The following is a 27,487-nucleotide window of genomic DNA, read 5'->3' on the forward strand; positions in this document are numbered from 1 at the left end:
CACTTGACATGAGTCATGTGTTTAGTTCCTTTTATCAGTGTCCACGTGTTGATACTTGTTTTATTTCCCACTTGCCGTTATTTTCTAATTTTTTTTTTTTACAGAGGTAATGGAAGAACTTGGAAATTGGTATGATGGTTGCATGAAAAGTGAGAAAATTGATATAAAGGAAGAGTTGATAGAACCAAAGCAGGAGCTATCCGATACAGAAGATAGACGAGGAGAAAAGAGAAGAGCTCATTCTTGGTCACATTCTCCAGATTCAAAGAAGCAAAGACCAGGGCGTAAGTACAGTAGCTATTATCATTGTGCTTAACCTCTCCCTCCTTTTCTTTCCCGAACTTATTATGTAAACATAGTACTGTATGTGTTTCTTGTTATTAACTGTAACATGGTTGTTGCACCTTTGGATGGTTTTGTATCTCAATCTTTGGTTGTGGGTGGGTGTGTAATTCAGTATTTGTAACAGTTTCTTTTGCCATTTAGGATAGCTGTAGCACAGGGGTCTTTAAACTATGGCCTGGGGGCCACATCTAGCCCACCACATGATTTCGTCTGGCTTGCAGCTAATATTCAAAAGCTCAAGTGTGAAGGCAGTCAGTTGTCTCCCATACCCCTGATGCTGGTAGGCAGTCCCTGGTTATTGGCAGGGGTTCTGTTCCTGATGACGTGACGATAACCAAAAATCGCTGATAACTGGAAGTCAGCGATATCAGCGCTTATCGGCGCTGATAACAGCATATTGTCAGTGCTCTTAAATGGCAATTGGTGCTGATCTCCAGTTATTGGCGCTGAGAAGTGGAGATCGCCGCAAAAAATCCAGTTATCGGCAGCGCTAGAAAAGTGCCATAAAACCAAATTGCTGATAACCAGGGAAAGCCTGTGTTGCCCTTGGTATTATCATTTTCATATTTAAATTGCCTGGTGTCTTAAACTTTGGAGTTACTCCAAATGTATCTGGTAAGTACGAAAATTATGTCATTTCATTCCCTAAACTGGTTTATTTTTTAGTAAAGAAAATTGTCTTAGCCTGATTTCTAAAATGACTAATTAAAATTCAGGATGTTTTCATGTTTACTGAAAAACAAACTATTTTTGAGAAAATGAAATTGTCAGTATTGTATTTACTATGGACATTTTGTCAGCTCCATAAGAATGTGGCATAAAGTAATTTTTTTGGGAAAGCAAGTGAAGCCTTATGCTTCATATATAAAGACAGTGTTGCTGTTCTGAATTAATACAATATGCGTCAATGTTATCAGAAAAGTTTGAATCCATTCAGCGCAGTATGTGTTCTCAACAAGCTGTTTTTACAAAGAACCAAATAATGTACAGTATATGAAGCTCTAACTAGGGAAAGTTACAAAGTTGCTTCTGTGTTGGCTGAAAGAGGAACCCCTTTCACCAATGGATATATTATAAAAGTGTATGATGGCTGTGGCCAGAGAGTTACATCTGAATAAATTCTCAGCCCGACCAAAATGCAACAATTACACAATTTACATACCTGTTCCCACCGCACTTGTCCAATTCATCTCATGACCACAAGCAACAAAAGAAAGACAAACCAACAACAAACTGCAAACGAGAATGCTCACAACCTTCCACCACCACCGCTGACTCATCACTCCCCCCACCCCACTGTTTTCCCCGTAGGGGGGTAGTGCCGTCAGTGCACCTCATGCTGTGCAATGTAGGCAATTACTTAAGGGTCTTTGCAGCATCCTTTTGGCCCCTAGCTACAACTGCTTTCATTCCTTTTACTCTACCTCCGTTCATAGTCTCTTTCTTCCATCTTACTGTCCACCCTCTTCTAACAACTGATTCATAGTGCAACTGCGAGGTTTTCCTCCTGTTACACCTTTCATGCCTGTTCACTGTCAATTTCCGATTCGGTGCTGAATGGCCTTAGTTGCCCCAGTGCTTGGCATGTATGCCTAAAATGTATAAATCAATCCACCCCACTGTTTTCCTTACTCCCATCTTCCGGGTGTCTTATGGCGTCACAACGACTGTTGCGCCATTTCAAACATAATGAGAGATCCGCTTCACAAAATCCAATAAAATTAACAGTATATTTTGTATACATTTCTTAAATTTATAATGCCTATACCTACTTCACTAACCCAGAAAATAAAAATAACAAAATAATAATGATTAAATTTATAAAACTGACAGATAATCAACATCCAGAAAATTCAAACTTATTCAACACAGTTAAATCTTGTACCAAATGCTGTTGCTCATACAATTGAAGATTTAGGAAGCACCAAAGTTCAGCAAATTGTGTGTAAAGCAACAAGATTTTGCTTGTATTCTCTCTTGCTGAGTGAACCAAATTATGTGTGTGATGCCTCACAACTCCTAGTATTCTTCCATGGTGTTGACAGTGATTTTAATGTCACTCAAGAATTAGCATCAGTTCAGTGCATTCACACCACAACTGGAGAGGACATTTTTGTTAAAGTGCAAAAAACCATGACTGAATATATTATAACTTGGAGTGGAAGTAACCATTATGTGTGAGGGTTGATGGAGGGAAGAATATGTCTAGGTGAAGAAAGGTCTGGTTGGGGAAAACTACCACAACTTGTGAGGTTGGGGGATTCTCAAAACCCGTATCTTCATTGCCTTATCCATCAACAAACTTTGTGCTTAAAATAGCTTGGTATGTCTTGTCATGAAGCCTTTTGTTTCTTAGGTTAAGGTTAATTTGGTTCAGTCTCATTCATCAGTCATCACCAGTTGCACAGTTATCTGGAAGTAATCGATTCTGAGTTTGTTGACTAGCCTGATTACAAAGCAGTTTAGTGGCTTAGTTGTGGAAAGGTGCTGTTCAGTTTCTTTCGGGCCTGACAGGAAAATTATCTATTTTTCACAGAGAGAAATAAACCTTAACCCCTGTTGGCAGATAGTGAGTGGTTGTGAAAATTGGCATGTTTGCCGATGTGACTGGTCATATGAATTGATTGAATTTGAAGTTGCAAGGTGATGAAAATTTTATTAGTGTTTTATTTGCCCATGTCAAGGGTTTGAGAGCAAAAGTTCAAAATTTTGCTCTTTTTCCATGTGAAAAATTTCATGCAGAAAGTGAAGTTGAATTTCCTTCCTCATTTGCAACTGAAGTAATTTAGATGAACAAATTCAAGAGTGATTTTCTGACCTTGATACTCAAACATAAGAAATCAGGCTTTTTTCAAATCTACTGTATTTGACTGCAATGTTGAAAATCTTCCAAATCCATTTCAAATGGAAATTAATGACTTCCAGGAAAATGGCAGATTTATAGTATAAAGAAGGAAAGCTGATTGAGTTTTATCATATTTTGAAGCCAGATCAGTTTTTAAATTTGAAAACTTTCTTGTAGCTTTGTGTCTCTCTCTTTGGAACAACATACCTGTGTGAATAAACATTTTGCAAAATGAAGTACAGTCAACCCTCGGTATTCACAGGGGTTAGGGACTACAACTGCCCGCAAATAGCTAAAATCTGCGAATACTTGAGACCCCCCTTCTAAAACGCTTATAACTGCCTATTTTAACTATTCAGGCACCAAATATACCTCAAACTATCATCCTAAAAGACTTTAATATCATTTCTAAGTCATCTTACAATATTACCCTTAAAAATATATGGCTGACAGGTATGCGTGAACACTCCAACAACTGTTATTCTTACCAAGGCGAAAACTAATTAAGTTACTCCTGTGTTCAGGCACGCACATTTTCTTCATACAGTATTCAAGCCTTACTGTTTTCTTCAAATGTATATAGTAGATAGGGGTAACCTTGGCACATTCTCAAGTGCAGGGAACAGTAAGTACTGTACCTAAATATCTAAATATGCATTGAAAAAAACATGAAATAATAAGAAGTTTAAGATTACATAAATCATATGGGTACTCTCCAGTGATGACTGTTGATTGAGGAAGATGATGAGTTTGTTGTGCAGTCCGATAAATGACTATGAAGATATGATTGCACAGCAAAGCATAGGAGTTAACATCTCCTCTGGGGGTGCCTCTTCCCTTTCTTCAGGCGCTTTGTCCACCAATCAAACTTCTTCAGGAGCTCTGGGAGGCTCTGGAGGGTCCTTCTTCATGGGCTCAAGAAACATGGTGATGGTCAGCTGCTGTTGCGGCTTTTTCATGCTGGCAAGGAGGTTATTGTAGGGCCCATGCACTCAACAAGGGCATTTGAAAACTATGGAATGTTCCATATCAGAATCCTATGCCCGTCATCTCCCTGGTTTCCCTCATAATTCAGGACAGACTTTCCAAAGACAGGCCCTCATCCTCCTGCTTGTCCCCTGAACTTGCCGTGTACTGAAAGACTTCATCAGCTCTTCCAGATCTTGGTCCGTCAGGGGGTCAGAGTGGGCATCAATGAGGGTGCTGACTTAATCCTCGGTGATGTCATCGAAGCCTTTTCCACCAAGCATCCCTGCCAATTGTACTGCCTTAACAATCGCTGAATGTTGAATTTCATCAGGAGAGAGGCCCTTATACTGTAATCGTGAACACACTCCAGCCACAGCTTCTTCCAGCACGCATTAAGGGTCTCCCTCTTCATATCCTTCAATGATTGGCTGATGACGGTTAGACATGGCATTCATGAATTTATGCCAATATTCCTTCAGCGTAAATTCACTAAATTGACATCAGTGTCCATTTCCTTCACAAAGTGCTCAAGGAAGTTCCGGGTGTAGAGTACCTTGAAGGCATTGATCATGCCCTGGTCCATAGGCTGGAGGAGTGAGGAGGTGTTGGCAGGGAGGAACTCAAGCCGACTCCTTCGTAATAAAGATCCACAGGGTGGTCACCATTATTATCCATAATCAATAACATTTTAAACTCTGTTGCATAAGTCACTGAGGTAATCCTTAACTTGAGGGATGAAGCTTTGAATGAACCAGTTAGACGTAAGGACGGTTGTGATCCAGGCCTTGGTGTTGTGGATCCAAAACACAGGCAGCAAGTTCTTGTTTTTATTCTTGAGGGCCATGGGGTTTGCAGCCTTGTAAATGAGGCCTGGTTTCAGCATGAAGCCAGCAGCATTGCCACACATGATGAGGGTAACCCTATCCTTCTGGGCCTTAGGCCTAGGGGTTCTGGCTTTTTCCTTCATGTGATATGTCTGTGAAGGCATTTTCTGCCAGAAAAAGCCAGTCTCGTCCATATTGAACACCTGTTCTGGACTGTAACCCTTGTCCCTGATGATGTTCTTGAAGGTCTCTGGGTATTTTGTGGCCGCTCCCAAGTCTGCCGATGCCATTGCCCCATGCGGAGAAACACTCTTTAGGTGGAACCACTTCTGGAAATGATGGAACCCCACCTTGCCATCCCGAAAACCTTGAGAAGCTGACGATGGCCCTGCTTCTTCCTCTTCTTCTTTAGCAGGGTCTTCGAAGCCTAAGTTTGCTTCCCATTGTGGCGGAATTTCAAAACACAAAAAAACAGTACACAACACTCACCCTGGTCCTCGATTTGCTGGAAGATGGGTAAGGCGTCCACGGTCGCCAACACAGCACACAAAAACACACAAACCAAACCAAAACAGAAAAACACACGACTCACTGAACATACAGCAACAAGAACAGCACACTAACAAGGGAAAACAACAACTTTGCATCAGCACAAAAAAACTGTCCAAAACCAAACGACAGACCAGCACTAGTTCTGACTCAAGACTTCCCCAAAACCGAAAAACTCCCAACAGACAGACAGACAGCGCCAGAACGAACTCCAACAACCTGAACCACTCACAAACCCACAATTACACTCTCTCTCTCTCTCTCTCTCTCTCTCTCTCTCTCTCTCTCTCTCTCTCTCTTCACAAAACGTTGGGAAATGCTAGATAAAAACAAATTTCTTCATCCTCTATATTTCTCCCCCTTTTAGCATTTCCCAACCAACACCTTTCACACCTCTTTCAAATCGCCTTACGCAACACCCACGGATGCTCACTAGCAGGTCCTCTAGATTGCGTTCGCGGGCACGCAATCATTCTTTCAGAATCATTCTCTCTTCTAGCAACATTCAAATCCACATCTCCATTCTCTCTCAGATTCACGCTATCTTCTTCACTATTTCCACTCTCAATTTCATCCACAATCTCATCTATACCCTCTAACTCGTTCCCAAATACCTCCCCAATTCTTCAACTAACCCATCCCATTCGCTCATTGACCTTTCCAATTCTTGCAACGATTCATTCATGCTTTCAATCACTCGTCTATCACTGCTACGCCTTCTTACTCTTACACTTTCGCTCACCTCCAACCGTTCACTTACCCCTACACGTTCAGTCAACTCAGTTATATCAAACCCGCATATGCTATACGTTCTATTCATACCATCCCATTCATCCGTATTATACGCTTTATCACTCATTTTCACTTTGGCACTCACACCCCTATCACACAACTTACGATCATTCCGTTCACTTACGTTCTTCCTTTCTTACGTTTTCTGCCATACTCTATCAAAACAAATTGCTTCATGCACTCGTCAGTCTTTCCAGCAAAGCCTCCCTCATGCAACAACCCTCACGTACATGCATCACACGCACCGCTTGCATCCTGGAGGATCCACCCATTTGAACCCCTTCACACTCAGTTTCCTGAATTCGCTGTCACAGTCACCCCTCTGTCGTCTACATACACTTGATACATGCCCTTCCATTCCACATTCGACACTTCGCTTCTCGGTTCTGAACACATTCTCGCATAATGCCCATTCTTACCACAGTTGCCACATATTACATTCACTGGTACCCCTACAACCATTAGCAATATGACCCACCTGTCCGCACTGTAGCATTTAACCCCTATCTTTCGTGACACTCCCTTACCAAATGTCCCGATTGCCCACACCAAACACGCTCCTAAAGCCCACCTACACTCATTCTTTGTATGTCCTTCCTTTCCACATCTAAAACACTTCTGCTCGACTTCCACTCACCGACCTTCCCTTTGTACACTACTATCCCTAACCCGTCCAACCCGTTGTTCCCTTACAAACCCACCATTCATCCCTCACTGGCACCTCCACATTACTTGCTCTTACACTCCTATCTATTACACTATCGGCCATTCTCATTGGGCCCCTCAACACTGCATCCCTAAAGCTTCCAAACTCTGGCACTCTCTCATCTACCCCAGCCTCTTACACTTACACTTCTGCTCTCTTTATAACCCTGTCAAGCTCATAATCTTCTACAATTTCCAAAATTTCTCCCCAAGTCAACCTTTCATTCGTCCATCTTTTCTTCTCCTTCCGCTTCAAGTTCACAAATTTCTAACTCCATCTGGCACTGTCCCTAACAACTTCCGTACTAACTCCCCTTACATTCATCTATCCCATCATCCCCAAACTTCTTCCTGCCAACATCTCCAGCCTACAAGCATACAGTGACAAGGTTTCCCAGCTTTCATTCTTGCCTCATCAAATTCATTCTTCCTCTTATACTTAACACTGCTTCATACGCCTCGCTTGCTCAACTAGTCTAGTTTTCACCTTGTCATACTCAACATCTCCCACACTCATAATAACCCTATACATATCAGCAAAACCCAGTCAAATATTCTCCTAATTCTCGTGCCCACACTCTCTTACTTTCCCCATACTTATCCTGACAAAACCTTTCATACTCCCTAAAGAAATCATGCACATCCCTACTTCCATACTCATTATACCTTTCACACCGGGGTACCTCCTCACATACATAGCCTTTCTCACTTCTTTCTCACTTTCACTCACTTTCACTACTTTTCTGTCCTTTCATACCCTCTTCCGAATACAAAGAGTCCACTCCGCACTTACATTCATCTTACTCATTACACTCTTCTTCCTCTTTTTATCCACTTTTATCCACTCACCTCCATCCACCTCACTATCACTACTGCCTTCACCCTCTCCTTCTTTCCTGCCTTTCCCACTTCCCTTACCCTTCTTACCAATTTCCTTTCCCTTTCCCTTCTTCCCTTTTTTCTTCCCCTGACTTATCCTTTACTTTCCCTCTGTTCCTTCCCCTGCTTTTCATTCCCCTTTTCCTTACCCTGCCTCTCATTCCTCGTTTCTTACTTCCTATTCCCATATCACTTTCATCACTCACGCTTCCATTCACTTCTTCCTCCTTTTCTTCTCTCTTGCCCCTTCACGCATTCCAGAGGACCTGCCTCCAACAGCCCCTTCTCCAAAAACACCCTTGAACATACCTTTTTCATCATTTCTTCCACACTTTTTCATCATTCCCTCCAGCTTTTATCCACCCTCTCTTCCATTCTCTCTTCTGACTCTTTCATCTCCCCCTTTCATTTCTTCTTTTGCACTTCTTAGCATTCCCCATCTCCTCCAACTGACTCCTCAATCTCTCATTCTCACCCTCAACCATGATTCTCCTCTCGCAACCTCACCAGTTCCTCTTCCATCCTTCTCTTCAGTCACACTACCAGCCACCAACCTCATTGCAGCTGCAATACCAGCTGCCCCACGTTGGGCGCCAAATATTATGTGGTGGAATTCACACCCACAAACAACACAACACGCAACACTCACCCTGATCTTCGGCTGCTGGAGATGGATAAGGCGTCCACGGTCGCCAACACAGCACACGAAACCACACAAACCAAACCAAAACAGAAAAACACACGACTCACGAACATACAGCAACAAGAACAGCACACTAACAAGGGAAAACAACAACTTTGCATCAGCACAAAAAAACTGTCCAAAACCAAACAACAGACCAGCACTAGCTCTGACTCAAGACTTCCCCAAAACCGAAAAACTCCCGACAGACAGACAGACAGCGCCATAAACGAACTCCAACAACCGAACCACTCACAACGACAATTACACTCTCTCTCTCTCTCTCTCTCTCTCTCTCTCTCTCTCTCTCTCTCTCTCTCTCTCTCTCTCTCTCTCTCTCTCTCTCTCTCTCTCTCTCTCTCTCTCACAAAACGTTGGGAAATGCTAGATAAAAACAAATTTCTTCATCCCTCTATACCATACGTTGTCACCTTCCGTAACGGTTGAAAACTGTTGGTAGATTTTTCGTACCTTCTCATGGCTGATGATGTTGTTGAGGGGATGTTCTTCTTACTGCAGTCCGTTATCCACCTCACCAAGGCCGACTCCATCTCATAATGCTATTGTCTCACACAGGGAAAATGTCTTGTTACTACTGCCGAAGCTAACATCCATGGTATTCCTTATCACCACCTCTTTTGTGTTGTACTAAATTTACTCTCATTCACGCCATAATGGCGGGCTGCTGTGGCGTAACTTTTCCCTTCCTAACATTCCCAGAAGTGCTACCTGCTCCTGGAGCGTCATTACCTTCTTCTGGCATTTAGGCTCTTTGCCAGAAGCTATAGAAGGCGCAGGGCGTTTAGGAGCCATCTTGGAGCACGATTAAAAAATACAGTATACGCAAAGATCAAAAGCGAGACAGAAAGATAAGCAAAGTACTCAGGTATGCAGTGAAACACTCAAACAGCAGAGGCCTACTCGGTTAACTGGCAGAGATGTGGGCTCCTGCAGCACATCTCCAAGGGACAAAACCTTGGGGGTACAGCCAATCAGTGCCAAGGAAAATGAAAGGTGCTTCTGGATTGGCTTCTTTGCAAATGCCAGCCAATAACAAGTCAAGTAGCATTGTGCCTAGGTATTTCAGCTTCCCATGTCGTCCTTTGGTAAGCTGCCTGTGACAGTGGCCTCGCACCTGGACACCCAGGCGTCGACCGCTCCTACTACGTTCCACTCTGTGCTGCTGCTTCCTGGGTTCCTGGCCCTGTTATCCCTGCTTGGCCCCTTGCGCATGGTGACTTCATCAGTGCCGTACATGTCAATGCCTGCTCCTGTTGCTGACTCACGCTTGTTCATGACCACGGTTCCGTTTCCTTGCTTCTCAGACACTCGGCCCGGCCTGGCTTCCCATGCACCACCCGTGCCTCCAACCCTGGCTTCGTCTCCTGGCTGTCCTGGCTCCCGCGCTGCTGTACCTGCCCTGGTAGCTGCTGGCCTGAGCAATGTCTCTGCTACCCAGGTTGTGCCTGCTTCTATGGCCCCCCTGGTTGCTCCTGTGCCTTTTGCTGCGCCTCTGTGGATGGGAGACCTGACTGCTATCCTGAGGAAGATGGCGAAGAAGAAGTCGAAAAAGAGATTGAGGAAGGTGATGTTGTCTTCGTCTTCGTCTTCATCATTGTTGTTGCCGTCGTTGTCTGCTACTTCATCTTCCTCTTCTCCTTCCAAGGCTCACCAGCCAAGGAAGAAGAAGCCTGCCTCCCCCCCCTTAAGAAGTCTGGCACTGAGACCTCTAAGGGACTGCCTCCTTCCACAAGGAAGGCAGTGGGATCTCTCGTTAGCTCTTCCCCGTCCATGGACCAGGGAACCGATGCGTTGACCCCTGGGTCAGTCGTATTGGGAGCCGAGGGCATGCAGACCGCAGTTTGCACTCCCCCCACTGCGCCGAAGAAGCCTGCTTCTAAGGCCAGCGGACCATGTCAGACACTCGCTCACGAGTCGTTCCGAGTACCTGGGTCTCTAAGGAGACCCGAGTACCCCAGTCTGGTATGTGAGAAACATCTCTCTGTGCTGACTTGGGCACAGAATGGGAGAAAGTGTCCCGTCATGCAGGTGCTCAGACTCTTCCTGCTGGTACTTCTTCGAGTACCAAACCAGGTTCCTGGGAAGGTGCATCGGTCCCTCAGGTCCGGACACTTGGGGAGGTAGAGAAGAGGTCCCTCGGAAGACCGCTTTGCCCAGGCAAAAGCGTTCTCCTCAACCCTGGTTGCCGTCCCCACCACAGGTTGGTGACCCCTCCCGGCCCGCTGCTCCTGTTGGTTCTGCCAACAAGACCGGTGGGAGTGCCCGATCCTCCTCGCCTGTCCCCTCTACCTCCTGGGCTCCTCCCAGGGGGCACAAGTCGGACAAGAAGAACTCCAGTGAGTTGTCTCCCCAGAGTTCTACCTCAGGGGTGCATGTGCTAGTTTGGTCCTTGATTCAGCCAGGTCGTACGCCCGCGGTGTGCAGGATGGATCACGTGGGTCTGTTGAGGTTCTCCCTCCTGCGGGGAGAGTAGATCGTGAGGACCGCACCCAGGAAGGACTCGAGGGTTCTCTTCCCCAGGATACGGACACTCCCGAGATACAGAGGACGTGTGCTGAGGTAATTGTGTTGATTCGTCAGCACAATGCCCTCCGGGAAGGGACCAAGGTCTTGTCTGTGGATCGTCCGTCGTGCCTCAAATCCTTTTGGGGACCCAAAAACGAACCCAAGGCTTCGGTGGGGCTGCCGTGGTCCACACTTGCCAAGGGGGTCTCGATCATGTGAATGGTCTTGTGTCTGGGCAGGACAATTCTCTTCGATCGAACTGCTCGGACAAGCTACTTCCCCCTCCTCTACCTTGTCAGAAGTGTTTCTACATGCCGTCGGAGAGGTCATTGCCGCCTAAGCAGGTCGACCCAGACCTGGTTCGTCTAGATCCAGGTCTCTTGTTGCAGCAACATAACCCTTAAGGGATGGCATAATTTATCAATGTGCAGCACCCCAGACCGGGGAAACTTTGAGGTCGGCAAAATAAAAAAAAAATCACATCAATGGAAAGAAAATGACACGTACATTCACACTGTATAAATAAAAAATTATAAAAAATTTTCCCTACCTTCCATGAGAAGTTGAAAATGACAGGGATCGGCTCCTTGAGTTTTGCCGCGATCATGGGATCATGGTGAATCTCGAGAAGTCAGGTCTCACCCCCAAGCAGAGGATAAAGTACCTGGGCATGCTGATAGACAAGGTAGCAGCGAATGTCTTTCCCTCTGACTCTCATATCAGCAGGTTCAGGCAAGCAGCACAGCTGTTCCTGTCTCGACAGGAACAGCCAGCCCGGCAATGGCAAGTCGTCATCAGTCACTTGTTGTCGCTGGAGAAGCTCGTACCTCATGGGTGTCTTCACCTACGGTCTCTACAATGGAGACTAAAGGAGTATTGGTCCCAGTCCCGAGACCCCCAGTCCTTTCCAATCCCTCTTTCCAAGGAGGTGAGAGAGGACCTTTGTTGGTGGATGGACTACAGGAACCTCTCGATAGGAGTATCCCTGCATACTCCCCCTCCGGACATGCTGCTGTTCTCAGACGCATCTACCGAGGGATGGGGCGCACACATGGAGGAGTTGCTGGCTTCGGGAATGTGGCACAGAGAGAACAAGCACCTTCACATCAACATCCTGGAACTCAAGGCAGCCTTCCTGGCTCTCCAAGAGTTCCGAAATCAAGTGATGGGACACTCCGTGGTACTGATGAGCGGCAGCACCACGGTAGTGGCATATGTCAACAAGCAGGGGGTCTAGTATCCCTCCCACTCCACCAGTTGATGATGCAGGTGCACGAGTGGGCCATGGCTCACTCAGTAGAGCTGTCAGCCAGGTACATTCCAGGCAAGAGGAATGTCATGGCAGACAAGCTCAGCCGCCCGAATCAGGTGATAAGAACCAAATGGTCCCTTCACTTGGAAGTCATGGAAAGGCTATTCGACCTGTGGGGGCGTCCAGTCATCGACCTGTTTGCCACCCAGCACAACAGAAAACTCCAGGTCTTCTGCTCTGTCGTGCCGGAACCATGGGTCATTACGGAGGACACGTTCCAGCACCCGTGGGACAACCTCGACGTCTACGCCTTTCCTCCATTCTGTCTGATTTGCAGAGTGATCAGCCAAGGGATGATCACCCCGAATCTCAGAATGATTCTGGTGGCACCCAAATGGCCGCAGGCCGTTTGGTGTCCCAACCTGCTAGCTCTCCTCTCCTAGGTGCCGAGAGAGGTCTCCCCCTGCCCCAACCTGCTATGTCAACCCCAGGTAGAGCGGTACCACCAGGCAGTGCAGTTCCTGTGTCTTCACGGCTGGAGGATATCCACCATCTCCTGCGAGTAAGAGGCTTTTCACGTCGCACAGCAATGGAGATGGCCGGGTACCTCAGACAATCCTCCATAGCGGTATACCAGGGTAAGTGGTCCATCTTCTGTGGTTGGTGTCGTGGAAGGGGTATATCTCCGTTCGGAGCTACTGTTCAGCAGGTTGCGGACTTCCTCGTCTTCCTTCGCCGAGAGAAGCTTCTCTCCATTTCAGCTGTAAAAGGCTAACGCACCCAGGGATCTCAGGCCCCCTGCGTAGGATGTGACTCTCGTTCTAAGGAGCCTGACTCGCGCACCGTACGAGCCTTTACAAGAGTCGTCAGACAGGGATCTGACCCTCAAGACCATCTTCCTGCTGGCTCTGGCATCGGCGAAGAGAGTTGGCGAACTGCACGGGCTGTCCTTTGATGTTAAACACTCAAGGGGATAGGGATCGGTTACGCTCTACTTTGTCCCGGATTTTGTGGCGAAGACTCAGATTCCTTCGGTCCCTGATGCATGGTTTGGGTCCTTCATGATCCCCTCCCTAGAGGACTTTGTAGGTAAGGAACCAGCCAAGATGCTACTGTGTCCTGTTAGAGTGCTGCGGCGCTATCTGAAGAGGACACGACGTCTCCGGCCTGAGTGTCGACAACTCTTTGTTAGTACTGGCTCGGCCAAGAAGGAAGTGTCCAAGAACACGATCTCTTTATGGCTTCATGAGACGATGAGAGCGTATTCTGCTGCTGGAGAATACGACACCGGTACGCTTCGTCTGAGAGCTCACGAAGTCTGCAGCATTGGTCTGTCCCTCACATTCCGGAAGAACATGTCGGTTCTGCAGGTGCTGAAGGCAGGTGTGTGGTCCCAACAGACCACTTTCACCTACTTCTGCCTTCGGGATGTTGCTCACAAGTCCTTGGATGCTTTTTCCTTGGGTCCTATGGTAGCTGCTCAACAAATTGTGTAACTTACCCGGCTCCTCTAACAGGACAGGTTGCATCTCACCTAAGATGTACGGTTGTGATAGGGAGAATGAATGTGGAGTGACTGGCCTCTCTTCTTTCTCCCCATCTTGGCTCTCTTCCCATGGGCAGGGAGTGGGCATGCCGTTACATGCTGGATCTGGCAGTCGATGCAGGTAAGCACCCAACAGGAGCTCCCGTTCTATTTTCTGTTCAGGTTTATAGAAGCAACCCCATTCCTTCCCCTTGCAAGTGGGGGAAGGAGACCATGACTATAAGACAAACTCAGTGCTTGTGATTGCATTTATGTCACCGACTCCAAGTTCTTCCTAGCCTACTTTCCATGAACTGACGATTCCTCTTTCAAGCAAAGGGACCCAGAAGTCTGACAATTGATCCCGCGTTTCTTACAACCCGATCATTTTGTCAGAGGCAGTTTTTCCTTCCCCACTCTATGAACCGGGAAGGGAAGACAAGGTGTGGTGAACTCCAGTCAGTTCATAGAGACTCACTCAGATTCCTCCCTCCAACCAGTGAGGCTTCCTAATGTAAAGGACCGACGGTTTGTATATTGTATTGGAACAAATAATTTTTGATAGTAAATTGTATTTTTCTTAACTATACAAACCCGAGGTCCTTTACATTACATTTCATGCCCACCTCATGCCACCCCTCAATCTGACACCTGGTCCAAAAGGCAAATTGGAATGTGTACATCTGGGCAGGCGGTACTCCCGCCTCCCGGACGGTAGTTAACTGCCTAACCACCTTGTTTGAAGTTCAACGGCCGTTTCCAGCCTACGTTGAAAGTAATTCCTAATGTAATGGACCTCAGATTTGTATAGTTAAGAAATATACAATTTACTTATAAAAATTGTGATTTTTCCACACACAGCTGTAAGCTGTAGTATGTATATTTTTAAGGCTAACGTTGTAAGATGACTGAAATATTAAATTTTTTTAGGATGATAGTTTAAGGTATATTTGGTGTTTGAACTATTAAAATAGGCAGTTATAAGCATTTTTATAGGGGGTCTTTGGTGTTGTAACTATTAAAGCAGGCAGTTATAAGCATTTTTTGAGGGGTGTTCAAACTTAACGCAGATTTTTGCTTAACGTGGGACCCAAAGTATTAATTTTTAGACTTAAAACATATTTTCACACTCAGTTTGGCAGCATTTTTAACAGACAACATATATTTAGGAGAGAAATATGGCATTATTAAGTAATCATTTATTCAGAATATCAGGCAATTATAGGAAATATAACACTACTGTTCAGACATGTTATACACTTAAGCCAATCATTATCAAGCTGCCCATCACTTTTAAGTGTGCATTTTCACAAGATAAAAAAAAAGAAATATGCAAAAGAGTATAGTTACTCATTATTTTGTTACATCAGAAACACCTGTTGACTCATGTAACTACTTAGTCAGTAGCAACGTAATGGGATGTTTTAAATTAAAAGTTTATTTTTATTTAATGTAAACCCATCAGTTTACTATCAAATAGCCATTTCCCAACCACTTCTTTCCTGTAGTAAGTCTAAACAGCTAAAGGAATTATTTACCACCACTAGAGGCACTGATGCCCGGTATGGATTCTTAGTCAGTTGGTGGGCCTCTTATTTCCATGGGAGTGTCTTCAACAGCAGCTGACCCCATGATTAGGCAGTGGTTCATTAATGTGTGTATTGGAAAATAAATTTATTTAACTTTAACCCTTAAACGCCTATTGGACGTATCATACGTCGACTAAAATTGTCTGTTGGGTGCCGAATGGACATACCCGACGCCGACTACAAAAATTTCAACCTTCGGTCAACTTTGACTGACCGAAATGGTTGAAAACGCAATTGTGTAAGCTAAAACTCTTACATTCTAGTAATATTCAATCATGTACCTTCATTTTGCAACAAATTGGAAGTCTCTAGCACAATATTTCGATTTATGGTGAATTTTTAAAAACTTTTTTCTTACGCACGGGCGGTAACTCAGCCTGAAAATTTCATAAATTCTTTCGTCATTTTGTCGTAATTTTTGCACTGTTCTGTATTAGCCGTTACATAAAGTTTTATATATGAAAATGTGCGCAATTTCATGTACAATAGCAGCAAAATACAATCCATGGTTGTAGCTTTTATCAGTTTGGAAATATTTTCATAAACCACGATAACTGCTAAAATTTCAACCTTCGGTCAACTTTGACTCGACCGAAATGGTAAAAAACGCAATTTTAAGCTAAAACTCTTACGATCTAGTAATATTCAATCATTTAACTTCATTTTGCAACCAATTGGAAGTCTCTAGCACAATATTTGATTTATGGTGAATTTTTGAAAAACTTTTTCCTTATGTCCGCGCCAGAAATTCTTTTGTCACGTTGTCGTAATGTTTGCACTGTTTTATATTAGTCGTTACATAAAGTTTTATATATGGAAATGTGCGCAATTTCATGTAGAATACAACAGAAAATAACTCATGGTTGTAGCTTTTATCAGTTTTGAAATATTTTCATATAAATCTTGATAACTGCCAAAATTTCAAGCTTTGGTCAACTTTAACTCGACCGAAATGGTCAAAAAACGCAATTATAAGCTAAAACTCTTACATTCTAGTAATATTCAATCATGTACCTTCATTTTGCAACAAACTGGAAGTCTCTAGCACAATATTTCGATTTATGGTGAATTTCTGAAAAAAATTTTCCTTACGCTCATGCCGCTGTAACCCGCCAAACATCTCAGAAATTCTTTCGTCATGTTGTCATAATGTTTGCATCGTTTTACATTAGTCGTTACATAAACTTTTATGTATGAAAATGTGCGCAATTTCATGTAGAATACAACAGAAAATAGCTCATGGTTGTAGCTTTTATCAGTTTTGAAATATTTTCACATAAATCACGATAACTGCCAAAATTTCAACCTTCGGTCAACTTTAACTGACCGAAATGGTAAAAACGCAATTGTAAGCTAAAACTCTTACATTCTAGTAATATTCAATCGTTTAACTTCATTTTTGCAATAAATTGGAAGTCTCTAGCACAATATTTCGATTTATGGTGAATTTTTTAAAAACATTTTTCTTACGCCTGCGTGGTAACCTCGGGCCAACATCTCAGAAATTCTTTCGTCTCGTTGTCGTAATATTTGCACTGCTTTATATTAGTCGTTACATAAAGTTTTATATATGAAAATGTGTGCAATTTCATGTACAATACAACAAAAAATAATTCATGGTTGTAGCTTTTATCAGGTTTTGAAATATTTCCATATAAATCACGATAAATAGAAAAATTTACTTTCGGTCAACTTTAACTCGACCAAATGGTAAAACTGCAATTGTAAGCTAAAACACTTACAGTATAGTAATATTCAATCAATTAGCTTCATTTTTCAACAAACGGAAGTCTCTAGCACAATATTTCGATTCATGGTGAATTTTTGAAAAAACATTTTTTACGTCGATGCGTTATGAATTCATGCATCATTTTGTGATAATATTTTCTGTGTTGCTTTGATCGTTTTAAAATTTATTATATACCAAAATCATCGCAATTTAGTGTACAATACAAGTAAAAAAATTAACTCATTAGCTTTAACCATTTTGCTTACAGCGATTTATATACAATTATATACGAGTTTTTTTTCACTGTCATATATTCCAATATTTATATATGATAATGATATTTTTTCATTTCTGATGGTTGCATACTAAACTTCAGGCAATGACAAAAATGAGCCAAAAATGAACTCTTAATCTTAAAAACTAAGCGTGCTGTGATTTTAAAAAAAATTTTTCCGTCAGCGCTTAACTCACCCGAACGCCGGCATACGGGAGACATTTTTGTAAATAGGGCTTCGGCGTTAAAGGGTTAATATCATTGCTATTATTGTGATGATGATGATTTATTATAGTTTTGCTCAGGAGTATGGCTCATATATTTCCAAACCTGTAATAGATTTTGAATAGGTCTAGATTTTGCCCACAGCTACACTCTTTTTGATGAGGTGATTTTAGTGTTTGGATAATGTATGCGTTTTGTACACAGTTCTAATTACAGTATAATTGATATTTTTGAAATATATTTTTATTTTTATTTTTATAGGCATTAAGAGGAAACCAGATACTGATCTTGAAGGTCCACCACCAAGGAGTTTTTCTGCTAATGTTAAAGTTAAGCCACCCAAAATCAAACAAGAATCTGCTGAACCAAGTCATGAACCCTTTGAAGAGAGTCGAGGTGAGAAGCGGCAAGCATCCAGCCAACAAGAACCCCTAGATTCCAAGAGATATCTTCTTGAAAGTTTTGATTATGATGAAGAGGCAGTGATTCTTGACTGGTGTAAGTTAGCTTATAATTTTTTCTTTTGGTGAAACAAAGGAATTGCTTTTATAATTTGCATAATTGGTGTTACTTCAGAACATTTGCTTATGGAAAGTTTCATTCAGTGATGTACAGTCTTCAACCAGAATTTCATCCAGTGATCAGTTTGTGACTGTCTTCTATTTCTACAAAATAGTGATCCAGGTGGTTCTTAATGCTACATTAGTCTTGTGAAATTTTAAACTTCCTTTGATCATCTTAAAATTATAGCATAGTAATTATAACCAAGATATTACTGACAAATTTTGTAAAACTTGCCTTAAATTCATTCTGATGTATTATGAATAGGGATACCATTTGATATGTGACTTTTGCTCCACAGACAACCGTGATTTGAGTTTGATTATAGATAAGGAGACCTTCTTGAGTGCAAAACCTGTGACCTCAGATGGTTTTGCTTATGTATGGCATGGAGTTCGTGCTACATATGGCTTCCAGCGTGGTCGCGTATTTTATGAGGTTAAAGTAGAAGATCACTTGGCAGTTCCTCACCTTGAAGGGGAGCAACATCCCCACATTGTAAGATGTGGGTGGTCCATTGATGATGCTGGAATGACGCTTGGAGAGGAGCCCTTCAGCTATGGTTATGGTGGAACAGCAGAGGCATCCACAGGCTTGCTATCCAGAGTAAGATATGAATAAGAAATTTTGCATGGTTTTTGCACAAGTTCACAACCAAGATTATAGAATAAGAAACATTTTTACTATGGGGTTTTTTCCTTAAGGAGTTGTATAAATTAACACACTGGTATAATGCATGCAAATAGTATGTGGTAAACATTTCTACTTGTACAGGGCTTGCCAGAATGATGTGTTGTTAGGTAATAAATGGAAATTCAAGCACAGTAACAATAAAGAACACTTGACAAAATAAGCTTATAGAGACTGTTTGGAACAGTTGAAAAGAGACTGGAAACCATGTAGCTGGTTTGAGAGAAACCGTGCAAAGAACGCTTAGTACCTTCTGTAGTGGGTCATGCAAGGGGAGTTGTTTCAAAACAATCAAGTTTAATACTAACCAGTATTGTTCTACAGAAATATGGACGACCCTTTGGAAAAGGTGATGTCATAGGCTGCTTTTTGGACATGGATTCTAGGCCCATCACCATGTCATTTAGTGTGAATGGGAGGAGTTTTGGGAAGTGCTTCGAAGTGTCTCACCATAAGCTACGGGGAAGGGCTTTGTTTCCCCACATCTTGACCAAGAATTGTAGTTTCAAGGTTTGTATTTGGAACTTGATTACTTGAATTTTATATTTTCATCTTGGAAAGTTACAAGTTATGTTTCCTTGTTTGTTCCTGCTTGGGTTTATACAAGAAATATCTGTTAAATTGTTCATATTTAAAGTATTTTTTGATAGTGTAGTCGCTTGTTTCGTCCTCAAGGCATTACCCTTCTATGGTCTACCAGAGCTCCATGGTGACCAAACTAATATCAAAGAATTCTCTCTTAGCTGGTCTTGTGGCCAGGCTTTGTGTCATAATGATAAACACTAGAACACATGATGGAGTATGTAATGGACTCAAAGATACGGAGGGCAGTTTCCCATATCTTCAGCAAAGCTGAACCCGGTTTCCAACATCAAAACCCACAAGAAGAAAAGTGGATATCACGCATGCGTGTCCTCCACATTGTCGACAAACGGATCCGCACAAGGACTAGGAAGCCATTGTCTTTCATGGTCAAACAGAGTATTGTTTACTGCAAGCCAGCACTCTGTAAATTCAGCTTTTTGTTTTTCCCATTTCATTAGCAAGGATCATGGAAACATCTAAAATTGCAAGTTAACTGCTTAGTTTTAAGTTCCAGTTAAAGATTCAGTTTGAAACTTTTGGAATTGGTAAAAATATGGGTGTGAATATGTCATTCTAGTTAGATGTTTTAACTAAAAGAAATGTTCCTTTCAGATAATGATGTCTATAATCTAGGCAGTAGCCTACATCAGATTCATTGGGAATAATTTAGACTAGATTAATAGTAGATGTTTCTGTAGCCTATAAACTAGGATTACATATCCATAAGTGTGAACTAAATATCCTGGATTAGGTAGTAACCTAAATTAAGGTAAGAAAGAACTTTTTAAGAAAATCCTATTATGGGCCTAGGCAGCAGCCCAGTTTACACCAAGAACCCAAGGATTAGATAATAACAATAATCTGGTCAAAATAAAACGGTAGCCTAGCTATAAGGGTACAGATTAATAAAAAATTTTCCTTTTATATAGCCTGTATAGTCAGGCAGGCTCTAAATAATCCAAATGAGATGGTAGCCTATCTTTAAGACTACATATTAAGGTAATTGTATTTTATGTAAAGATGATTGGTTAAATCCATACCCTTAAGTGTGAATTAAATAATCTAGATTAGACAGTAACCTAGATTAGGTAAGTGATAGCCTAACTGTAAGGTTACACATTAGTAAGTTACGGTTTTATATAGTAGACCAAATAACCTGGGACTGGATATAAACAACAACCTGAGTTAAACAAAAATGGTAGCCTAGCTATAAGGTTACATATTAGTTTATGTTTTTATATAGCCTATATATTTAAGTGTTAAAAAATAACCTAGTATAGGTAATACAGTAGTCTGTACTAGGCTAAGAGCCTAAAATATACCAAATTATCATACTAAAACATTTTAAGAAATAGCATATTGTTGGTCCAAGCAATAATGTAGGCCAAATAGCCTAGGATTAGAGATAAATAGTATCCTAGGCTTGATAAAATGGTAACCTAGTTTTATGACTTGGTAGCCTATCTGTAAGGCTACATATTACGGTGCTCTCCCACCTTTTCACGGGGATAGGTTCCAGAACCCACTGCGGAAATGCAACATCCCCTCTAAAAATGCTTATGACTGCTTATAACTGCCAAATACCCTGTACCCCTTAAAGTAAAATGCGTATAACTGTCTATTTTAAAAGTTCACTGCCTAAAATATACCGTAAATTATCATACTAAAACAATTAAATATCAATTCAAACAAAAATGCACCCCAAACCATCATCCCAAAACACCCTAAGTCATGTTAGATTACTATAGTACCCTTTTACAACTGTTACTCTTATGTATATAGTACTCTACAGTGCTTATAATAATGATTTACTAATTTTAAAATATTAATATTGATGCAAACACAGCAAAATATATATAAAATGTTTAGTAAAAGTGAAGTGAATCTTTGATACAAATTAAATAAATCTATATTACAGAATGTTTGACAACTAATCAAGTTACCCTTGTATACATAAGCATAGTCGTTTCTTCTCATAGTATTGAAGTTGTCCCATTTTCTTTTTATATTGGGAAAAGCTATTAAAATTACCACTAATTCGCTTTTTTATTCATTCATTACCATATTTTTTCATATTGTGTTTGAGACTAAATACAGATTTTTATGATAAAAATAATTTAGTGTGCTTACGCTGTTGTAGCAATGTTATCTACAAAATCCGTGGGGGAGAAGTGAATAATGTGTTCCACAAAAATCCACGACAAAATGAAGCACAAAACAAGCGAGGAAGCACTGTAGTGAGGTTCTTACGTAGCCTGTATCCTTAAAGGCGACATCGGGTAAAAGGGTAGTCTCGGCCAGATAAAACAGACAACTAGATTATAAGAAGGTTATTTTATGTATTGTTTATATCCTTAAGCATTTTAAATAGGCCTAGCATATGCAGTGGCCTAGAATAGGTTAAGCAAGAACCCTCTAAGAAATCCTTTAGGGTTAGTTGAACAAATTAGTTTATAGCAGTTAGTCTGAAAGGCATGACATTCAGAATTAAGTTTCACATAGCCCTTGCAAAAGGACTAATAGTGTATAAGTAATACAGCCACATACTGGTTTCAAAACTAACCTAAACCTTAGAGGGTTAAGTTAAAATAGATATTTAATAAAGTAAATTACAGCTACACACTGTAGTTAAATTAACCTGTAATATGGAATATATTATACATATAAGGGACTACAGACAGTTAATACTAACTAGTTTCTAATAACAACTTGTTTTATATCACTACAGGGCCGCCATTATGCAGGACCCTCAGCTGTAAGTATTCCGCAGGAAATTGCTTGGTTCGCATTTTGCCAGTGGGTATGGCCCATACCACCTGCCATGAGCATAGTCCTTGTAGAAAATAAAGAAAATTTGGTTGGAGGCCAGATATATGCAAAATTTGTAGTGTGCTATTGGCTGCAAGTCTCAAGGACGAAACAGCTCGTTTTAAGTTGTCTCGATGGGTCCTAGGGTTCAGTAAGGGTGAGGAAGGTGGAGATTATATCTTTCTGGCAGAATTCTGGCAGCAGGTATTTAACCCTTTCTCAGAAAAAGATCTATGTTTGGGCCAAAACCCAGTAACATCAGTCCCCAGTACCTCTCAGGTTAACCCTGTTCAGGAAGTAGAGGAATCTTTACATGGGGGTGACACTCGTACTAAGGAATATGAAGTGGACTTAATATTCCCAGAAGGGTCAGGGACACAAATTTCAGCTAACCATGGGGGAAACCTTCCAGAAGGAATTCTATCCCCCATGCAGTTATCAGATTCTAAACAGGATCTTTCATCCAAAATGGATACTAGGATCCACCTATACAGAGGGGTATAGTAACTCACCCAGGACTTCTGCCCCCTGGGTAACAGGCAGTTACAGTTCAGTTGTTAAGGCTCAGTCAGGTTGTGCAAGCTCCCCCAAAAGGGATAAACGTAAGGCTCAGTCAGTTGTGCAAGCTTTTGCAAAAGGGATAAACTGTAATTAAGGGTAAGCTAACTAAAAAACACTTCTACAGTCTAGTAATATTCAATCAATTGCCTTCATTTTGCAACAAATGGGAAGTGTCACATCTTGGACAATATTTCAATTTGGTGAATTTTTGAAAAACTTTTACGTCCGCGGCGTACTCATAATTCATGCATCATTTTGTGATAATATTTTCTCTGTGTTGCTTTGATTGTTTTACAATTTGTTATATACCAAAATCATTGCAATTTAGTGTACAATACAAAGAAAAAAAATAACTCGTTAGCTTTAACCGTTTTGCTCACAGCACGATTTGTATACAATTATATATGACATTTTTTTTGTGCTGTCATATATTTCAATATTTATAGATGATAATGATATTTTTTTCATTTCTGATGGTTGCATACTAAACTTCAGGCAATGAATAAAAAAAGGAGCCAAAAATGAACTTAATCTTAAAAACTAAGCGTGCTGTGATTTTTGAAAAACTTTTTCCGTTCGCGCTTAACTCGAGCTCGCTGGTATACGACAGACACTTTTGTAAATAGAGGCTTGGTGTTAGAGGGTTAATCATATGGTTAACGATATAAAAAAGAATGGCGAGTGAAAAATTCATATTACGAAAAATGACGAAACATTTTGAAAAATTTAGCCTCAGACGAGGGCAAAAGAGTCAAAGAAGAAACTATATTTCAATCCAGATAAAAGCTTATTGACTAATAAAATAATATTGAATAATCATCAATGAAATTATATATAACCATTAAAGAAAGAAAGAATTTTCAACAGGAAAAGTTTAAATTATCGATAAGATGTCAAAACATAAAAAAGAAAAATAGCGTGAATCATAACATCATGATGATTCATTGTAAAAAAGTGGAGGGCGACCCCATTGTTTACTACTGTGCGATCATCATCCGATGATCACTGAAGGAGCCCGCCTAAGCTCCCCTGACAACCGATGTTGCTATAAAGAGAAAAGTCTTCCTTCAAGTTGGCTCCAAACCACCCGTAACAGGCTACATGAGACCAAGATATTGTTCATCATACCGCCAAGAAACACTCCATATCAGCGAACACAACGATGGGCGTTATAATATAATCCAGTGGCAGTCGCACTGACAATCATTAGCTGCTGGCATAAGACTAATGTTTCTATGGTAGATATTGCCGCAGCTTAGTTAACTTCATAAGAATAAAACAACCATGCAATAGAGGATACAACAACAGAGAAAACGAGGAAACATGATAAATTCATTGTAAATATGGAGGACTAATTACAAAAACATGAATTGTTGCACTAAGAAGGAGGAGATTGACCAAATTATCAAAATGGCTCCACAGACTTGTTATCATCATCATCCGATGATCACTGAAAGGAGCAAACCGCCTAGTCTCCTGACAAGTCCGATGTTGTTTATAGAAGAGAGAACAGATAAAACTTTCTTAAAACTTATCAACCTCTGTGTCCTAACAAGTTTTCTTTTGCTACAAACAAAAATTTGGTTGGTAGTACAAAGTCAAACCACCAGAACAGGCTACATGAGACCAAGATATTATTTCATCATACTAGGCCTGACCATAAAATTTAAACAAGAAACACCCATATCAGCCTGATCATAAGAAAACACAAACAGAATAGAGGCTAGGGTTTGGCGTTATCATGGTAGGGTAATCCAGTGGTACCTGGATCAAGATTTCTCAACACCTACTGAAAGTTATCTTTATGGCAAATAAAAATATGAGGTCCCACTCACAACAGACATTCTCCACTGATGAGCATGGTAGTCTTCTTCACTGCTGGCATTTAGCATTAACAAAAATTAATGTTGAACTTAGCTAATTTTACAGAGCACAAAAGATCAGTTTAGAAACTTAGACAATATTAGAAATAATACAAAAAAATAGGCGTTATATATTCAATTAATAACTTCATAAGAGGCACTTTTTAAAGAAAATGATAGGCCTAAGTAGCAATGAAAGAAATGAGAATTCTCTCTGGGTCAATTACACATGATGACACACCTTCATGTTTTTGTATATATACCATTGGTGCGAACAGGGCACAGAAACAAGTGCCCAAATATATGGTTTCAACGCTAAATAGTGCTTTATGTCTTTATTTATATATATATATATATATATATATATATATATATATATATATATATATATATATATATATATATATATATATATATATATGTTATGTATGTATGTATGTATGTATGTATGTATGTATGTGTGTGTGTGTGCGATTATAGTGATAAGCAATCTTTTAAGGGATCACTGTTACCTTTAGAGTGTTCAGTCGTAATATTGTTATGAAGGTTTCAGGTATCTGGCTGAAGTGAAGTAAATTTTTGGATTTGATAGTTGTGTAATAACCAGGTACTTGATCACTTCCTGACAATATACTTGCCAAGTAATTACAGAATGGGAGCCCAAGTTTCTTTCTTTCCCTACACCAAAATAAAAGGTCACTACCGCGAGTTTTCAAATTTTAGCTGCTGTACTAGTTAGAAACTATAGCTATGTGATTACTTGGTATGTATATATAAAACTTATTTTATCATAAAGATGTTATCTTCATAATAAAATTAAGTTTCATATATACTTACCAAGTAATTACAGAGTCGGATCCCACCCTCTCTCCTGTGATGGACATAAGGGCAGAAACAGAATGAGGTTTCTGCTAAGTCATTCCTAGTATTCCTGTTAGTGGCCACAATCGGAGCGCTACCGCAGATTTTAAAATTTAAGCTGCTGCACAAGTGGAAAGTATAGCTATGTAATTACGTGGTAAGTATATAAGGAAGTTAATTTTATTATGAAAATAGTATTTTGACTTAGGAAAAACCTATTTTTGCTGTTGAGGCCTCAAAACCCTCCCACTTCCCTGACAAAAAGGCATGGGATTTAGGTAAGGGCTTATCCTGCATTGACCAGCAGAAAGTAATGGCTTCTTGGTTTTTGTGCCGGACGTGCATGCGCGATAACCACTTCTTCTTGCAGGTTTTGACGTTGAAAACCGGTTTCAGCTTCGCTGAAGATAAGGGAAAGTGTCCTCTTATCTTTTGAGTCCATTACATACTCCATAACATGTTATAGTCTTTATCATTACGATACAATGCCCGGCCACAAGACCAGCTAAGAGAGAATTCCTTTTTGATATTAGGTTGGTTACCATGGAGCTGTAGAGATCATGGAAGGGTAACTCCCTTTTTGAGGACTCTGACAGCGACTAATAAAAAATAGGTTTTTCCACGTCAAAACCTGTTTATTATTTACAGAAGTTTGGAGCTATATAGATTATATTATCTTAGCATTTTTGATATTCTGTTTTTTTTTTGGAATCATTAGGCTATAGAATTTCGTTGTATTTCTTAATACATCTAAACATGTTTGTTCCTGTTTACTGTCCCTTGGTACTAATAACCTATCTGTATTTTTAAAAGTTCAAGGACTTAATATTTGTTCTGGATTAAGAGGATGTAGATTTGCCTGGAATTGTAGGGGCTCTGCATTTTGTTGTTGTGGTTCATAGGGCAATGGTAAAGGTTAAAATTACAACCATGAGTTTGGCACAAAAAAGTATGTAATCTCATATTTTATTCTCAACAAATTGTTTTCTAGGTCTGGAGAAATTGAATGGGATTCGCCACAGTAAACTCAACACTATGTACCTATTTTTGCATGAGGCTTAGTGGATTTTTATTACCAACAGGTGAACTTTGGGTCAGATTGTCCATGGTCCCAGCCCATGGCAAGATATAGATTTGTTGGTCATATCCCTCTGAAGGAGAGGGTGTTGGGTTCACAGGCGATGATACGTGACAGATTCTTGAAGTAGGTATTCCCATTGTAAACTGTTTTTATATGGTTTGGAATTATTCATTTTAGGAAGGTTTGGAAACTGCATATTTTTATGTTTGTAATTGTAGCTGGATGATTTATTTGTCAAGAAACTTCAAAGTAAAGTTGACCTACGCTATTCAAGAGTTCCAGATTCGCAACTTATCAAAATGTTCATATTCTAGCCAGTATGCCACAAAGGCTGCCCCTACCTTAAACACCTCAGAGATCACTGAATTTTCTCAAACTAAATTTTCTTGGAGTAAATGAGTTATTACTGGATGGTGGTACATTAGATTGGTTGTCTACCGCTGGGTAGTTTTATAGTCAGTAATCACATCACTTTTAGGTACTTTTGTTTTAACAAGTTTAATTATTTACAAATAACTGCCTAATTTTTACAGTGTCATGAGTGGACTAATTCAAAACATGTCAAGACCCACAACAAGCAAAAGGGACTGGTGAGTAATTTGGACGTTTTCAGAATGTAAGTGGGTCATGTGTTTTTCAGATGAGGTTTTGGGATAAGACAATTGCTTCTTTTCATTTTGAGTTTTTCCACTTTTTTGAATTTGAATAATGAACAATTTTTCTTGTTTAGTTCTTAACAAATTTGCCCATTTGTAAGTACCTGTAATA

General features: G+C 40.8%; 1 protein-coding gene across 1 annotated transcript; it reads left to right on the top strand.

Moving 5' to 3' along the window:
• Positions 1 to 27,118, top strand: LOC136844734 (heterogeneous nuclear ribonucleoprotein U-like protein 1). Its single transcript, XM_067113971.1, has 6 exons — positions 1 to 284; positions 17,972 to 18,208; positions 18,573 to 18,877; positions 19,286 to 19,471; positions 26,721 to 26,842; positions 26,938 to 27,118. Exons 1-6 carry the CDS (start codon positions 110 to 112, stop codon positions 27,116 to 27,118), a joined length of 1,206 nt encoding a protein of 401 aa, XP_066970072.1. The 5' UTR covers positions 1 to 109.
• The last annotated feature ends 369 nt before the right edge of the window (positions 27,119 to 27,487 follow it).

Source organism: Macrobrachium rosenbergii, chromosome 13 (assembly GCF_040412425.1).
Source record: "Macrobrachium rosenbergii isolate ZJJX-2024 chromosome 13, ASM4041242v1, whole genome shotgun sequence".
Taxonomy (NCBI): domain Eukaryota; kingdom Metazoa; phylum Arthropoda; class Malacostraca; order Decapoda; family Palaemonidae; genus Macrobrachium; species Macrobrachium rosenbergii.

Coding starts and splice junctions, on each gene's coding strand:
- LOC136844734 (XM_067113971.1), top strand. CDS start 110: ATGGAAGAACTTGGAAATTGGTATGATGGTTGCATGAAAAGTGAGAAA. Junction 285..17,971: donor AAAGAAGCAAAGACCAGGGC/GTAAGTACAGTA, acceptor TTATTTTTATAG/GCATTAAGAGGAAACCAGAT. Junction 18,878..19,285: donor CCACAGGCTTGCTATCCAGA/GTAAGATATGAA, acceptor ATTGTTCTACAG/AAATATGGACGACCCTTTGG.